We start from the raw sequence: 19,161 nt of genomic DNA on the forward strand, positions 1-19,161 counted from the left end.
TAGTATCATATATACCATGGGCGTATATATGATACTAATAATAGACTTTATGTGGGGGGGCAGGCCCACCCTAGGAAATAATCCTAGATACGCCAATGATCATCACCGTATCCACATATAGTCTTCAATTGCCCACGGCAGTGTTTAGGCTTTACTCTTTTCTTTAGGTACCATTCTTAGCATAATAGGTTAGTTGATACTTTTTTTAAATGGTTTTAAATTATTCGTTATAGTAGATTAAAACATATATCATACTTTTTTGAGACGTGAATACATGAAAATTATAATTTTTAAATATTTTTTTACAATACGAGCTAAAACGCTATCGGCCATGATGGTTTTTTTGATCTTTTGACAAGTTAGCCCTTGATTACAATCTCACAGCTGATGCCAAGTGATTATGCAATCTAAGATGAAACTATATATGATGAAATGACTTATTTGGAAGAGGATGAAAATTTACACCTCTTTTGTGTTTCTACACGACATCGCACCGGAAAGCTTAATCTCTTGGCGGTACGTCTTTGCTGGTAGGGTGGTAACTAGCAACGGCCGAAGCCTCCCACCAGCCATAACTTATATACATGCTCTCTATAACATGGAATAAAAAACTGTCAGATTACGAATTTCACACATTCAAATTATTATTATCTTCCTTTATAATAGTTTCTGCAATAATGGGCTTTTACACTCACTTACTTAAGACGTATTTTTATAAAAAAAAAAAAACTAGCCTAGCCTCTCAGTTTCACCCGCGTAGTGCTGGTCCCCGTGAGAATAAGGGGATGAATAAACGAAAATTATTCTTTAATGAATTTCATATACTTACACAAAATTTTACATAAGTCCACATATATTCAGCAGTGTCAGGCAGGTCATGAATAAACATTTTGTTCCTGTGCCAAATAAAAGAACTATAGGTACTCGTATGTACGAATTACAAAATCTCGTAAATCTACACAAAGGTCACGAACCCCCGCAAAAAGCGTAGACTAAACATCGTTCAGTAATAAACACTAACACGTTTGTCATTTACACTCCAATGTTACGTGACAAATGCAGTTACCTACTTAGCTAGGGAAAACTAGGTATACAAACCCTGCGGGGTTTGGTCGAATAAATATAATATCGTCTTCGATCGGTCGTTCCATCCGGGTGTCCCTTGAAAAGATTTTTTTCAAACAGACCACATACGGTCTGTGGACTGGTAATGATGCCCAGGCAGTAAACTGACTAGAAGAAGGTGAATAAAAGTTGATGGAAAAGATAGAAAACTGACTCGAAGAAGGTGTGTAGGTTGCTATAATCAACTTAGGTTGACAAGCGATTCTGCACAAGCTGTCACAAATAAGGCGAAAAGAGTTTCCCAAGTGTGCAATATTTGCACCAAATCTTATTTATTGCCTGCCCCGTTTCCAAAAAGTTCATGAATTAGACCTTGATCACGTGACCTGTCGTTAGCAAATGTCAATCCTATACATTTTTCTAATTTTCGAAGCGTTTGCGATCATAGAAACAGAATCGACGTGCTACTCGGTTACAGGGGCTGGAGCGTAGACCACCCAGCTATAATCCGAGTAGAAGGGTTTGGGGTGGTAATGACTCGAGCACAAAATTATGACGATGAGGCTTGGAAGACAAGAGAGAAGAAATAAAATTGTTTGAAAAACATAATAAATGGCTTATATTCTTCAATAAAGGATCTATTTCCGTAACAAAACTTTTAACTAAAGCCCGGGTCGAGTTCAAGTTTTTAAACTTTATCGTATAGTCGTTCATTTCAACTTGCTCTATAAAACTTGAGTCCTGACCTACCGCAGGCTTATTTCTATTGTCCACCTCATGTTCAAGACTTGTACTAATAGCCTCCCTACTGTGGATTCCATTTATTTTCTGACATACAGGGTATTGTTGTGCAATAAACTTTGAAGCTTATACACTTGCAATAATATACCTACCCACAAAGTTATAACGATACAGAGTGAGTATTTACAATCAACTTGGTGAAGGCGGTGTAACCTCAGACCAATTATTGTATAGGACCTGCCACGCTTGATGTTACTTTTCTGTCAAAGTATATGATCAACGATCTAATGCGATTATAAAAACTTTCTCTATAGTATCGATGTTAAATATTTGTAATCGTGTTCGTCGGTTAAAGAGCTCCGTAAAAATATCTTTCTGTGTAATTGAGTGGTGTAAAAAACGGGCAAAAACTTCTAGTTTAGTATAAGATATATACCAAATCTAAGCTCGTTTTCCTCAGAAAATGACAGACAATTTTGTTCGTGACTATGAGTGCGATACAGGTCCTTCTATAATTGGTCTGAGGTTGGACCCATAAAAAAACAAACGTCACGCGTTTCCTTGATAACCGCATACAAACCTTTTCATAATTTGTATTTCAAAATTTAACGCTAACAACAATTACGTTGCAACGTACGTAATTAATAGGTGTAATAATCAATAATTACCAATGAAAAATATTCCATCTTATTTCTTTAGTTTTTGTAAACAGTTTATAAAATATTTAAAAATATGAGACGCCATTTTTCTTGATTAATATTGAAAATTACTGATGTAACGCTTCGAATCGTACTGACTGGAAAGTGTATTCGTTTTTGAATTTCATATTTGTAACGGGTACGACACCGTCGTCGTCGTCGTCCGTACGCTCCATCTGCCTATTATTGATTAATCTGTGATTATGACCTATTTCAAATAGCATAGACAAGACATAAGTTATTTGAATATAATTTTGTCGAACGCTCTGGCGCAGTTGGTGCTGTGGTTCACAACACAAAGATCGTGGATTCGATTCCCATCTCGGGTCAGTTAAGAATCTTATATTTTCTTATCTAAATTGGCTCAGATCTGGTCTGGTGGTAGGCTTCGGCTGTGGCTAGCAGCCTAACGGCAAAGATGTACCGCCAAACGATTCGGTACGATGCCGCCTAGAAACAGTCAGGACCATCAAATCGGATTTACTTGGAAGAGTAACTGATGGTGCGGTCTTAGGTGGACCTGAAGACTGCATCATCACTTCACATCAGGTGAGATCACAGTCAAGTGTAAACTTGTCATAGAATAAAAAAAAATCAAGTATTAAACTTGAAATAGCAAAGACAAGACATTAGTTAACGTGAATAGAATAAGAAATTGATAAAAATTATAACAGAATTTTGTCCTTAAAAGACAAAATCGAATAAAATTGAACCCAGAAATTCTTGGTTATAGAAATATAATTTTTTTTACATTCACCAGTAGACAACTGACCTTGTGTAAGAAAAACAACAAAATACTTAACAAAATTCTATTTCACTGGCTTTCATAAGCCTTGTAACGATTTGAATAATCTAATCTGAAGGATAGTTTTGTTGCCCTAAAAGCTCAGACATTATTAAAAGTAGACGCGTTAACTCTTATCCTGAACATAAAAATGAAATTGGAATATTTATTTTATACTAACAAACGTTCCGCGTAGTTCTCGTTCCCGTGGAAATACGAGGATAAAATATAGCCTATATTACTCGATAAAGATTCTTTCTAATGGTAAAAGAATTTTCAAAATCGATAGAGTCGTTTTCGAGTTAAATCGTAACAAGCAAACACAAAAACAAATCTTACCTGTCTAAAACATTCATTCAGCTTAGGTGTTAGGTGTTTCACTAGGTCCGCTAATATTTTCTAGCTACTGAAGGATTCTTTAGTAGCTTGAAATAGACACGAGATTTGATCCTAACCAATAGAGCCAGGCGTCAGGCCTTTATACCAAACTCTCTTATAAACTAGGCACTTAACTAGCGCCCGTCCGCTACTTACAATTAGCAGCATTAAATTATTTTTTTAATTACTTACTAATTAGCAGAATTAGCTAAAATTATCTAATTTTAGTCAATTTGGTCATGAATTCTTACGAGTTATTTATTCTTTGTATTGTAGTTTTACCCTAAGCAGGCTCCTGAGATTTTTCGAACTTAACTCAGGGTCCTCAGGACTATTGTAAAGATAAATAACTTCATTAGGAAGTTCAAACAAATATACAAACAAACGAACTCTTAACAACAAATTATTTATACCTATTGATCGATATTCTATTAAAATTAGTTTTTTTATTACCTGGTACCCCAGTTACGAGTAGCTACCAAAATCAAGAATTTACGAAAAATTAACTTGATAGTAATCACTTGTTTTGTTCCACGGATCCCGGGCTATTATCATATTAATACAATAGTTAGAGAAATCGTACATCCCGTCTACACATTTTCAATTATCTTTGAGCGAGGGTCGAAGGTTATCGTGCGTCTTATCCTTTAGACTTTACAAAGTCATTACATATACCTGCATACCTACCTACTAGAGAATTTTCGTTCAATAGTGGACCCAACGTTTCACATTTAAGAGTAGCCAGTGAGATGTTATTACCCCTAGCCTTCCACTGTCTTGAACTATTTGGCTACTGTCATGCTAGCCATTGACAATCAAGTATACCCACGTTTCTGCAGCGCCCCCCGCAGCGAAGACGTTTCATGTATGCGTGAAGTCGAGCCGTCATGCACGCAGCGACCAACTCACGATCAATTATAGCCGTGAGTGCTGCAGAAACGTGGATATACTTGATCGTAGCTAGCTTTATGCGCCCCAGGATCCGAGTCAGTGGTTGGCAACAAAAATAAAGTATAAAGTGTTTCTTTCAACACTCATATTCTCAGTAGTAGTCGGAGTAAGTAGGTTACCTATCCCTGGGCCCAGGAACAAAATATTCATTCATGACTATAAGACATCAAACACCCTTTCTTTTAAGGCTTAAAGACAGACATGCTATCGTAAAGGTAGGGTAGTGACTATCTGTAACATGTAGATTTGAGTAAATTGATTGTCTTTCTTCTTTCTTATCATGGTGGTGAGGCATTTTCCTCCCAAGCCATATCAAATATCATCATTAGTCTCCTCTCAGAATGAGAGGGGTTAGGCCAATATTCCACCACACTGGCCCAATTCGGATTGGCAGACTTCACATACTTAAAGTATAAAATGTTTTTCACCGTTAGAGACGTGATATTTAGTTTTTAAAAATGCACATACCTAACTGAAAACATGCTCATATCTACTTCTTAAGTAAAGACTTCGTAAGTTATCCTGTCAGGATGAACTGTATCTAGTATTTCTTCGAAGCACGTGCCCTAGATTTGTGACTCTAATTATCTTGTCGGAGCCAATGTAAACTAATAGTTAGCCTATTTGAAATAAATGAATTTTGACTTTGACTTTGACTTTAATATTATAAATAGGTAAGATTTGATTGTTTGTTTGTTTATTACGAATAGGCTAGGAAAGTACTGGACCGATTTTTAAAATTCTTTCAGTAATAGAGAACTTTATTATAAGCGAATAACATACTTGCTCGTCGGGAATGAGAACTGCACGGGCGTGCAAAGTTTTATATTTTCTACTGCTAGTTGAAAACATAAAACTTTGTTTTGTCTCACGCTGGAAATCGAACACTGGACATATTTATTGTTACCAAAACATCAGAACTTGGCTTCATTAAAATCATATCAATATTATAGAGGCTTCATCATATAACCCAAACACATCACTGTCTGCTCTTTCAAAGGATACAATAACGTTCGAAAGATATTTCAGTCTTGAAAATATCAAAGATGGAATTTTCATCGTTTTTGCTTCGCTACAATAAATAATACAAACCCTCAAAAAAGGTAAAATCCATACCTCTTTATAAATTTCTGTAGCCCATACCACTGGATGCTGTAAATACTACTTTACATAATAACGTTAGCCTATGCCGATTAAACGCCTATACGCAGGCGTTTAATCGATTGGTATAGAAAGAAACATTAACCCTCTAAGTCCACCAAACCTCATTGTAGCAGCTTGGTGGATAAAAGCACCACATCCCCTCTTTTATAAGCAGGCAGACCTAGTTATGTTGCTCAATAACTGCCTCTATCTTCCAGTCAAATTCCTTTTCCAAAAAAAAAAAACAATAAATAAGCCAGGACAAACAAACAGAAAATATATAAAAAGCCTTAGTACCGTGTAAATAACTATAAGCACTTTATAAATACAGTTACTTTGAAAGACACCGACATTCATTTTAATTTCATTTATAGATATGTACCTATGTATTGATTACTCCCAAAATTAACATTTTCAATGAGTATCTCCATCTAATTAGATGTGAAGCCCTGCTTATTCTTTACAATTAATTAAAAAGCCCTAAATATTTCCACGGTTAAGGGGAGTGTCAACACCAAGAGGTTATCATAGGTTCGATCTTCACTCGTTGGACTATGTCGTATAGCCTTCACGACTATTTGAAGAACAAGAGAAACATTAGTGTAATTTATTAAAAAACATGTCAATATGTCCATTGACCTTGATCAAGACGCGCGGAAAGCGTCTACCAAATTCGTGAGAATGGCTGACAACAAAGCAACAAGGTATCTTTACACGAACCATGTGAGGCTACTTTTGTCTTCTTTTTCTTTTTCCTTCACGTTACTTCGGTTTTTACCCGACTACGGCGAAGCCAAAAGGAAGGGTAAGGAACAAAAATGGTCACGGTGGAGCCGTGGTCGCACCGACTGTATGGTTTAATGTGATTATGCCAGATACACTTTTATTTGAGCAAAACATGGGTAGATATGCTAGGTATATAATGGGTGTGACCACGACTCTACCATGACCATTTTTAGTCTATACCTTTCTCTATTTCAATCTGAAATGTTTTCTTGTTACGTTCTTTCTAGACTCAGACCAACTATTGTATAGGACCTGCCTCGCTAGATGTTACTTTTCTGTCAAAGTATATGATCAACGATCTAATGCGATTATAAAAGCTGTCTCTATAGAATCGATGTTAAAGAGTTGTAATCGTGTTCGTTGGTTAAAGAACTCCGTAAAAATACCTATTTGTGTAGTTGAATGGTGTAAAAAACGGACAAAAACTTCTAGTTTAATATAAGATATAAACCAAATCTAAGCTCGTTTTCCTCAGAAAATGACAGAAAATTTTGTTTGCGACTATGAGTGCGATACAGGTCCTTCTATAATTGGTCTGAGTTTCTAGACCCCTTTTTACGTAGTCGGATTATAGTTATAAAACTTAATTTTTATCGTAAATTGACTTATTGATTCATTTAGTCAACTATCACAATACAGACAAACTGATTGTAACTAATTTATAACTATAAATACAGACACAGGATTCGTGTATTTACGAATGTTATATTCAATGGAAACTAGGTTACACTACCTTGGAAGTTGGAGAGTCAATATGTTACCATGAGATCTTAATTTAAACTGGGGAGTTATTTTCAACTTGTGCAGTTCAACAACTGTACTTGGTTTCTAGACACTGAAGAAACTATCTCGTTTCCGGTATTTGTAAACTCGGAATCCTGGCCCTTTGTAACCTTGTACGTAACTATCTTACTATAACTTACTAATGTAATTTAAACAAGCGATCCGAGAGATAAGCGATAAGACAGGTCTCTGTGTTTCTCTCTAAGGCTCACAAAATTGTATCGTCGTCGTCGTCGTTATCAACCCATATACGGCTCACTGCTGAGATCGAGTCTCCTCTCAGAATGAGAGGGGTTAGGCCAACAGTCCACCACGCTGGCCCAATGCGGATTGGTAGACTTAAGAAACTCTCACGGAGAGAATTAAGAAACTCTCTGGTGTGCAGGTTTCCTCACGATGTTTTTCTTCACCGTTTGAGACACGTTATATTTAATTTCTTAAAATGCACACAACTGAAAAGTTGGAGGTGTATGCCCCGGACCGGATTCGAACCCACACCCTCCGGAATCGGAGGCAGAGGTCATATCCACTGGGCTATCACGCTCTCAAAATTGTATATTCAAACAGGATCTTTTTTTTTTTTTACAATATTAGTAAGAACGTAAAGTAACAATAAGGAACTTAAGCTAACTTATCCTAATAACTATACAAATCATGCCCACGTGGAATGGTCTGGAGGATCTGCAGGATAATTCACTTAAACAAAATTGGGTTTCGATATTATAACAAATGTTATCCAGTGCCCACTGACAACCTTCGTGGATATCATACAGTAGGTAGATGACATTTCTCAGTTGATTTGATTTTTATTTTTAGGTTAGGTTTTAGGAGGTTCTCAATTCGTTGCGTATGTTTTTTTTCAACCTATTTTCAAAATTTTTTTTTTTTTTTAAAGAGTAGGTATACTTCCAGACTGCTCCTATTTAATTTTTATGAAAATCGGTCCGGTAATTTTGAGTTAAAATTAAAATAACGAAATTGCCCGTACTGTGGCGCTTTCGTTCACTATTCCAGGACAAACTAAAAACTGAAAAATAAAATCTGAATGTATTTTTTGTTAATAAGATTATATAATAGGTTGTTGAGAAAGACCAAATTAGTGAATAGGCCAGCTAGACTACATAGACAACTTTGTGTTTCGCAAATTATTGATTATTGAATTTAAATTAATTAATTAATTAATTAGTGACCTATCACAACACAGATATAAACTAATATTGTAACTAACCTAAAACTATAATCAGCACATGCAATATTGAACGAAAATTAACTTACACTAATTTGGAAGTTGGCACTTCCCAACTTCCAAATCAGTGTAACTTAACTTCCAAATATGTTACTATGTATATAACAAAACTTCCAAATATATATATAACAAAACTTCCAAATGTTACTATGAGGTCTTAATTTAGCCTGGGGAAGAAGTTATTTTGAACTTATACAGTTCAACAACTAGAACTTGCTCCCTAGAGACTGGAGAAAGTAATAGGAAACTAAATCTACTCGTACCTAGTTTCCGGTATTCCTAGTCTCGGAAAACTGACCCTTTGAAACCTTGTACGTAACTATCTTACTAATGTTATTCAAACGAGTAATCATTGTATAGTATATTCAGTTCGGAAATAGATTGGACAGCTCTCAGTGTTTCTCTCCAAGGCTCACAAAATTGTAAAAATTTTAAAAAAACAATGTGAGCCATCGACAGATATATATATATAGGTATCCGAGCTCAGTGTACCGAGAGAGATGGCTTAACGCCGGATCGAGTGGGAGAGAATCGCACAGTCGATTGCGCATGGCGACGCGTCGCCACACCGTACACACTACTGCATATAGACTGTATATATACCATGCGTCGCCACGCCAGAAATCGGTTTTACGTGGGGCTGTAGATGTTTCACATCAAAAACATAGTCAAAATGTTCACCGGATCTGCAGGCTAATTCACTATCTTTGACTATGTTAGTTGACATAATACAAAATTGATGTAACAAATGTCATCCGGTGTTTACTGACAACCCTTCGTGGATACCGACGATTGTACATTAGGTTGATGACAGTTGATTTGATGTTAATTTTAATAGGTTGTTAAGAAAGACCAAATTAGTGAATAAGCTTGAAATATACTTTGTGTTACATACAAATCATGGATTGTTGAATTTAAATGAATTCATTCATTCTTTACTCTGCTAAAACTATAATCAGCACACATAGAACCTGTCTATTTATGAATAATAATATATCAACCTATATTCGGCTCACTGCTGAGCACGAGTCTCCTCTCAGAATGAGATGGGGTAGGCCAATAGTCCACCACGCTGGCCTAATGCGAATTAGCAGATATCACATATGTAGAGAATTAAGAAACTCCTCAGGTATGCAGGTTTCCTCACGATGTTATTCCTTCATTCCTAAAATGTCCTTAATTCTTAAAATGCACGTTACTGAAAAGCTGGTGGTGCATGCCCCGGACCGGATTCGAACTTGCACCCTCCGAATCGAAGGCAGAGGTCATATCTACTGGGATATCACGGCTCTCTATTTACGAATGTAATATTGAATGAAAGCTAATTTACACTGACTTGGTAGTTGGAAAGTGCGATATTATTAGAGGTCTTAATTTAACCTGGGGAAGGAGTTATTCTGAACAAGCAGTTTAATAACTAGATTAAGTTCTAGTTATTAAACTGCTTGTTCAGAATAACTCCTTCCCCTAGAGATTGGAGATAGTAATAGGAATCTCGTTGCCGATGCTTGTAATCTCAGACAGCTGACCCTTTAAAACCTACGTAACTATCTTACTTATGTAAAGTTTAAAGGACATGTCCCAATTTTGTATGGAGGCTAGGCCTTTATTCCGAGTGCCAACTAAGCAGAATTTTTTTTTAATCTTAAAAGAACATAAAATATAGGGCTTAAAACCCAAAATAAAAATATTTTTGGAACCCGCATTTTTTTTAATTAATGAAATAAAATGTATTTTCTTCATTAGCTGATAACATCGATTAATATTTTTTATAATGGCAACTGGCTTGTAACTCACACCCTGATTGATTATCAGTGATATTTGCGTAGTAGCGTTCGTTTAAAGGGTTTTTAAAGCAATTTAAGGAGTTTTTTTTGTTTAATGCTTCTCTGTCTACGATTTAATGTTTCTTTTTAACTTGTTTCTTATTGACATTTGACAATATTACTTGACATTGACAGCTTACACCGGATATGAATTGAATTCCAGGTGTTTTTATTGACTGTTTTGAACACTTTTACTGTATTGTCTGTTTAATTTGCAGACAAGGAAGCAAAACAAAAAAAAATATTTATCTAATTAATGCTGGTTCCAAGAATTTTGTATCTTCTATCTGTAAAAAATGCTATCAATCTGCTCATAAATTATAAATAATAAAGGCCCATTTTGGGCCATATCTTTAATTCGTTTACTGTAAACACTGAAGACATAGAGCGCTCCCTTCTTTACCGATCACATTCCCTTTACTGCTCCAATCTTGATAGTAGCGAAATATGAACGTTATTAAATCCCGTAAAGTTATATTTTCCACACGACGGCCCTTTATATTCCAAAGCGATAGAGCAAAAATATTGTAGAATGAAAACATGCGGTAGCCAGACATACCTTATCTTATGAATTATAAGTTTTTTGGAGTTTGCTCCTTATGAATCAATTTTTCATATATAGCCCCCGGTATGAAAAAATATGGGCAGTAAAATTCGATGAACGAATGAAAGCGTTACGTTTTTTGTGCGCAACCTATTCTGCGCACCTTGCTACGCTGCGCGGCCTGCTGCTCCTCTGTTGCGCACCTTTCACTTTTCAAGCGTTTTGTGACATGTGATATTTAATTTCTAAAAAAATTTTCAACAAAATAACATAAATACCAGTTTTTCGTTAATAACTTTACTACCTGCCAGTACCACTATGCACATAGTAAATCTTGGTCCAGAATTCTCGACCGAGAAAGAGAGGGGAATCCAAAATTCAGCTTTTACAGCAGCACTTGTTTTATTCAGTGGCTAGCATAGTTTGGCTTCCAATCCTTCGTTCTAATCCTGAATTGATTGGGTAATAAAGTACTAAGCGTTGTGACTGTAGGTGGAGATAGATAGAGATGAAATCAAAACTTATAATGTCGAGATATCTTTACAGAATAACGTTCGCTACAGGAAGTAATTCAAACTTCAACTATCTAGCTTCAGACATCGTCTTGAACTTCAATAGACAGGTAATATCCAACGTCATACTAGAGGTTAACCTCCTCTTAAATAAACTAGGGCGCTCTACATATTATTGACTAGCCGATACTCGCGACTTTGGCTGCGTGGAAGTCACGCTTGTGGTAGGTACCTCGCAGGGCTATCAGTGGCTGTCCAGTGTGGCAGTTTACAATGTTTTCATACTGTGACTATCGCGTAAATGTAAACGCGGATTTCTAGGGAATTGAAACAGTTGTGCAGTGGTGCCACTAGATGGCGCTGTTTCTATTTTTTATAAATTCACGTTTACGGTTACGCGATCATCACAGTATCAAACTATTACTAGGCACTCCGAGCATTCCTATCATATGTGTTGTACCTATTTGATCGTTATTTTGTTTCGGAATAATTTTAAAACTATGATATTTGATAAGATATTTAATAAAAGTAAATGATATCTTGGGTCATTTTACTGAAAAATAAATACTTGTAACGAATATTGTACTTTTTTTGAAGAATAATTAATATCATAAAACCTTCGTAAGTGCATTATTTTAGAACAAGTTTCATTAGCGCGTAAGATTATAGCGCGTTAATCTTGAAATCTATATATATAAAGCTGAAGAGCTCGTTTGTTTGTTTGGTTGAACGCGCTGTAGCCTTGTTAGATAAATGGAATATTCAAAAATAATTTTAAAATACGAAACAGTAGTTCCCAAGATTGAACGCGCTAGTTCAACCAAACAAACTCTTCAGCTTTTTATATTACTAGCGAACGCCCGCGACTTCGTCCGCGAATAGAATAATTTTTAGCAGTTTTTCTAATATTAGAAAGCATTCTAATTTTTGTCCACTAGAGCGCTGTAAACTGTAGAACTGGTGTGATTGCAGCGGCATTCCAAGTTTAATTAAACTGGAAATACGATGCATTTTCTACCATTGCGTAAATACGAAGCGCTTAAAATAATAGATAATCTTGCAACGTTATCTGTTTCTCTTCTTACAATCTTATCAACCCATATTCACATACATACACACACTCACACACATACAAACCCACCACCACACACGCATATTCACTTAATATATACTTATTGTAATTATTTTGAATTATATTAACTTAGCATTAAGAACTTACCACCTACCTTAACTTTATTACCTAATTTAACTTGTTTGTCACACACTTCATAAACTGTTATATTCTTGTTTCACTACTGTGGAAGAAAGTGATTACCACAATACAGGGAATCCTAGTGTGGATATCACAGATCTATGTAAAATTATTTTTATGTGTACTAGTAAATCAATAAATGTTATCTATACTTTATAATAAGAGCCGTGATAGCCCAGTGGATATAACTTCTGCCTCCGATTCCGGAGGGTGTGGGTTCGAATCCGGCCCGGGGCATGCACCTCCAACTTTTCAGTTGTGTGCATTTTAAGAAATTGAATATCACGTGTCTCAATCGGTGAAGGAAAACATCGTGAGGAAACCTGCATACTAGAGAATTATCTTAATTCTCTGCGTGTGTGAAGTCTGCCAATGCGCATTGGGCTAGCGTGGTGGACTATTGGCCTTATCCCTCTCATTCTGAGAGGAGACTCGAGCTCAGCAGTGAGCCGAATATGGGTTGATGACGACGATACTTATAATAAATCTGTAGAGAGGTCAATTCTGTACATGAAATATATTTCCAAAATAACTATCAGGGGGTGATTAGTGGTCGATACTGATGCCAAAATTCAATCAGTAAAATTTTTGTCTGTCTGTCTGTCTGTATGTATGTTCTTTATAGAAACAAAAACTACTTGACGGATTTTAACGAAATTTGGTACAATTATTCTTCATACTTCTGGGCAGGTTATAGTATACTTTTCATCACACTACGATCAATAGGAGCAGAGCAGTGAAGGAAAATGTTGGGAAAACGGGAGATGTTACTCGATTTTTTAAACTTTCGCCGCGTGGTATGTTCGTTATTGAAACAAAAACTACTCGACGGATTTTAACAAAACTTGGTACAATTATTCTTCACACTTCTGGGCAAGTTACAGTATACTTTTCATCACGCTACAATCAATAGGAGCAGAGCAGTGAAGGGAAATGTTGAGAAAAGTTACTCCATTTTTTAAGCTTCCGTCGCCGTCGCGTGCTAGGGTAGGGGTAGAGTAAGGGTAGGGTAGGATTAGAGTAGGGGTAGGGTAGTGGTAGGGTAACCATAGGATAGAGTAGGTACCCTACGGTAGGGGTAGGGTAGGGTATGGTAGGGATAGAGTAGGGGTAAGGTTGGGGTAGGGTAGGGGTATAGGGGTAGAGTAGGGTAAGTTAGGGGTAGGGTAGAGTAGGGGTAGGGGTAAAAGTAGGGTTTCACGCGTACGAAGTCGCGGGCGTCCGCTAGTTATAAATATTATTATAAAAGTACACTACCAAAGATACTAACCTCTAGTCTTGTCGTAGGTGTCATCGACAATCCGCTCCATATGTGAGATGTGTCGAGGGATGTAGTCTGCGAAGCGATGCTCGGCGGTTATGGTGAGCCCGTTGCTCTGTGACAGTTCCTGTAACAACATTATGATAAAAACTCTATAACGACACCATTAGGACCCTTTATTTCCTCCTTACTGATTATAAAATTACTAGCGGTCGCCTGCAACTTCGTCCGCGTGGAATTCAGTTTTTCACAAATCCCATGGTAACCATGGATTATCCGAGATGAAAAGCCTATGTGTTAAAGCAGAGTGAAATCTATTTCCATTCCAAATTTCAGCCAAATCGCTTCAGTAGCCGCATAGTAAAGGAGAAACAAATATATACACACACTTACACACACACTTTCGCCTTTATAATATTAGTGTGATAGTGTGAGAGCCGTGATAGCCCAGTGGACATGACCTCTGCCTCCGATTCCGGAGGGTGTGGGTTCGAATTCAGTCCGGGGCATGCACCTTCAACTTTTCAGTTGTGTGCATTTTAAGAAATTAAATATCACGTGTCTCAAACGGTTAAGCAACTGAAGCTGAAAAAGCTGAGCAGTGAGCCGGATATGGGGTTGATAACGACGATAGTGTGATACCCGTGCGAGCGAGCGGGCCGCTTTTTTATGTTTTCCTCGGCATAATTTGAAAAATTATATTACCAGTCGCCAATCACTTAGCTTCATGGAAACCTTTCGAAAAACACTATTTAATTTAAAACTTCAAAAGTCTCTAGCGAAGGGTTGCCATGAAGCGAAGTGTCTGGCGAATGAGGATATCATTTGTCATATTATGCCGATAAAAATATACAAAAAAATATACTTTATACTTAGGTGGTTGAGGGTCTTGAAACCAGCTATCACCACGATCCAAACTCCATAGTTGGTTATGGTATTCATCTATAGTAGAAGAGTGAGCTGATAAACTTTCAACTTTTATAAAATGACGAAGCTCTGTCTGTCGCTGGCTCTCCGTCTAAAAGCTTTCGAACGACTACAAGTGGGTAAATTCTGTAGTAAACTCAAGTTAAACAATCCCACGCATTCTATTTTTACTTATCAGATTGCCGTCTAAGATAGGTAAAGATCGAAGAACTAACTAAGCCTGTAAATAAATGAGAAACGCATAGAGCCATCAAGTTGAAAGTAATAGCAAATACTCGACTCCGATTTGAAAAATCTTGACTAAAACTAAAAAATGAATTTGACGGCCTCCGTGGCGCAGTGCTATGCGCGGTGGATTTGCAAGACGGAGGTCCTGGGTTCGATCCCCGGCTGGGCAGATTGAGATTTTCTTAATTTGTCTTGGTCTGGCTGGTGGGAGGCTTCGGCCGTGGCTAGTTACCACCCTACCGACAAAGACGTACCGCCAAGTGATTTAGCGTTCCGGTACGATGCCGTGTAGAAACCGAAAGGGGTGTGGATTTTCATCCTCCTCCTAACAAGGTAGCCCTCTTCCATCTTAGACTGCATCATCACTTACCATCAGGTGAGATTGTAGTCAAGGGCTACTTGTAAAGAAATAAAAAAAAAAAAAAAATTCTTTTAATGTTAGACAGCCCATTTATCGAAGAAGGCTTTATAATATTATCCCCGTATTCCTACGGAACGGAAACCACGCGGGTGTAACCGCGTGGCATCTGCTAGTAAATATATAAAAAAAATTGGCGGACTCCCACAAATTCGTTTTTAGCAGACCTCTACTAACTATAACCTACCTCCCTACCAAATTTCAACTTTCTACTTCAAGCGGCTTTCGTTATTCCGTTTCGTGATCGCTTTAATGTAATACTAGCCGACGCGCCGCGGTTTACTCGCGTAGTTCCCGTTCCCGTGAGAATACTGGGATAAAATATAGCCTATACAAATAACGTGGCTTTCTAGAGGTACATGAATTTTCAAAATCGGTTTACCCTGTTAGAGACATTACAATTACTCCACAAACTTTATTTATTTAAAATGTTATATATAGACTATCGTAAAATAAAGTTAAACTTCTGCTTTCTCAGAATGCCGTTTAAGATAGGCAAAGGTTAAAGAACTTTAAGCCTGTTCACAAAAGAAATGTTGAGTATTTCCCGATATTTCCTTTTTCAAAGAATTCTTCAGGATTAATTTCGTGATATTTTTCACTGTCTACTAGACAAGTAATGGACAATTTCACAATGAACTGTAATTTTTGAAATAAAAAAAAATATTACAGCGAATCTGAAAAAAGAAAATTTCATTTATATTCTGGTATGATGTAACAATAAACCTAGCAACACAAATGATATTAAATAACTTATATTCGTCGTCTATATCTTTTATTGAAATAAGCATGTTTTTTAGAAGGAAGTATAAGAATTTTAGGAATTTAATTTCCTTTTCTCGAATTTATTAAATATTATATTTATTGTCCTATTATTATCGTTGAGAGATCACTCGACAGAGGTGTTGTAGGAAAGTATTTTTTTGTTGCTAAGTCGACAAACGAGACAACTGCCTTTAAAAACATAGTTATTTTTCGTAGTTAAGTATGGTATTTTACCATTGAATATACAGGGTGTCCCGTAAATATTACGACATACTCTATATATAGCTGGATGCCTATAGCTGGCATCAAGGCCTACTAAAATAAAGTAATATATATATTAGCCGAAATTTTACCGTTTTTAAGTTATATTGATTTTTGTCATCATCATCATTATCAACCCATATTCGGCTCACTGCTGAGCTCGAGTCTCCACTCAGAATGAGAGGGGTTAGGCCAATAGTCCACCACACTGGCCCAATGCGTATTGGCAGACTTTACACACGCAGAGAATTAAGAAAATTCTCTGGTATGCAGGTTTCCTCACGATGTTTTTCCTTCACCGTTTGAGACACGTGATATTCAGTTTCTTAAAATGCACACAACTGAAAAGTTAGAGGCCCCGGGACCGGATTCGAATCCTCACCCTCCGGAATCGGAGGCAGAGGTCATATTCACTGGGCTATTACGACTCACTTGATTTTTGTACATAATACAAAAATCCCTATCTTCACTGCAGTTTAGTCATAACATATGCTGAAAAATTACTTAAACGTTAATTTTATAGTTCGCAATTATTATTGAATAGTTATTTCAATTTTTTTCTTTTGCTAAGTAAGTTTTTTCCAAGAAACGGGACTAATATATTCTTTCAAGTTAAACGATTTTTTTGTAACCGACTTCTTGAATGTACTTTTAACGGTCACATTGAAAAAAAAACTGTACTAGGCAAACTTGTACATTTAGATTAAAAACTTGTTCATTTAATAGGCATTCCAAATATGTACATTATTTTCAAACACTTCGTCACAATTGCTATTTAGCAAATAGCAATTGTGACGAAGTGTTTGAAATTATGCTATTTCGTTCCCAAAAGGGATGATTATGTAAAAATTGTTACTTATTAAAAATTGTTCCTGTCATTCGAATAACATAAGAATTTACATTGCATCATAAGATAAACCGTTGAAATGACAAAAACAACATAGAAACTGTAGTAACTGTAGTAAAAATACAATTAGTTTTTTAGAAAAATTTTAGGGTGCCGTGCTAAAACCCTTTTATTTAGCCCGTATGTCCGACCGCAGTTTAGCTCAAAAACTATTAGTACTATAAAGTTGTAATTTAGCATTAGTATGAAGTATGATAGCCAATAAGTTCGTAAAATAAAATTTTTAAAAATAAATTTTATTAGAATAGTATTTTGCCATTACACTTAAGTGACCAATAGGTGTAGGGTTAACATTATTAGGATATTGACAGTATACCATCAATCCCCTTCCCTGTTTTTTTTTTCTTGTCGGGGAGGAAAAAAATCCCTCCGGCTAGTCAGCAGGGCATGTCCGATTTGCGCGGACTAAAAATAACCTCTCCTGTGCTCCGTGGTCAGCGCGGAACCGCTTGGCATTACTTCACGCTGACCTTCCTGATATGTTTAGCTCTCTCGCTTTTCTTCTCTTTCACTACCCGCTCTTATAAGTTCTAAAAAAATGTAATTCAAGCTTACCTTAATAGCAACCATTTGCTGTTCAGCCGCTGTCACCTCGTCACCAGCGACGATGGCGAACTTGGTCCAGCCGTACGCTTTGAGCAGCGCCACCACCGACTTGCTGACCTTGTGCGCCGGCGGCAGGGTGCGCGCGAACGTGGCGCCCAGCCCGCCCTCTCGGCCTTGAGCTCCTGCACATTTCTGCCACGGAAATTAAAAAAAAAAAAATTATTATATAGCAGGGCCCGATCCAGGGGGTTGGGGGGGGGGGGGTTGTTTAGCGGGGCATTTGCCCAGAGCGGCAAAAATGAGGGGCGGTAAATGCTAATAGTATAACTATTCAACTAGTTCAGTATAATTACATAAAAATTTAGGCTCAAAAAACTACAAAAGTCAAAATTCATTTATTTCAAATAGGCCTGAAAACCTGACGTTTCGAAAGAGCTTGTAAACTAATTACAAGCTCTTTCGAAACGTCAGGTAATAATATTAAACTTAAGATAATGAAAAAACAATATAATAATAAAAAAAATATTTTTGGTGTATGTAAAAATCCTTTTAGAGACCCACTACATGACAATACTTTCCTTCTTATAACATTCAAAAACAATAATTACTTTTATAATACACACTCCTCAAAATAAATCCTTTGTATTCATTGTATTTAGAGCGCGAACAAAAGAAATTATTCGTTATTTTCCGTGTTGTGTATTTTAAAGATAACTAAAGAAACTAATTTAATATTTTGCAAATCTTGTGTTAAAACTAAACCTTTGATGACTATCTTTATTTTGTAACATCTCTTACCCACTTACAATATTACCACTTTACTATGTAATATAAGTAAATGTATAGTAGTGTCTCGAAAATAGTACTACGTACTTTACAGGGTGATGGATACATCAAGGCTTATTAAAATAAATACATGTTCGCCAAAATTTTGTGGTTGTTTACGGTTTTTCAGGGCAGAGTAGAAAAATTAATATAACTCAAAAAGCGTAAAATTTCAGATATATTGCGATATTTTAGTAGGCGTTGATGTCAGCTATCAGCCTGTAGAGTATGTCGTAAGATTTATGGTACACCCTGTATAAATACTAAATCAGTCTTGAACTAACAACCGTCATTTTATTACGCAGTTAAGCCGT

The 19,161-nt window shown here is 36.4% G+C and overlaps 1 protein-coding gene across 1 annotated transcript in view; it reads right to left on the minus strand.

Annotated features, from left to right (window-relative positions):
* LOC112048075 (guanylate cyclase 32E-like) overlaps positions 1–19,161 on the minus strand; it is a 78,910-nt gene that overhangs the window by 42,074 nt on the left and 17,675 nt on the right. Inside the window, exons 4-5 of the mRNA XM_052884411.1 lie at positions 18,032–18,214; positions 13,980–14,097 (exon numbers count right to left, since the gene is read on the minus strand). Coding sequence (XP_052740371.1) covers positions 13,980–14,097; positions 18,032–18,214 — 301 coding nt within the window. The remainder of the gene's footprint in view (positions 1–13,979; positions 14,098–18,031; positions 18,215–19,161) is intronic.

This window comes from Bicyclus anynana, chromosome 11, assembly GCF_947172395.1.
Source record: "Bicyclus anynana chromosome 11, ilBicAnyn1.1, whole genome shotgun sequence".
Lineage (NCBI taxonomy): Eukaryota > Metazoa > Arthropoda > Insecta > Lepidoptera > Nymphalidae > Bicyclus > Bicyclus anynana.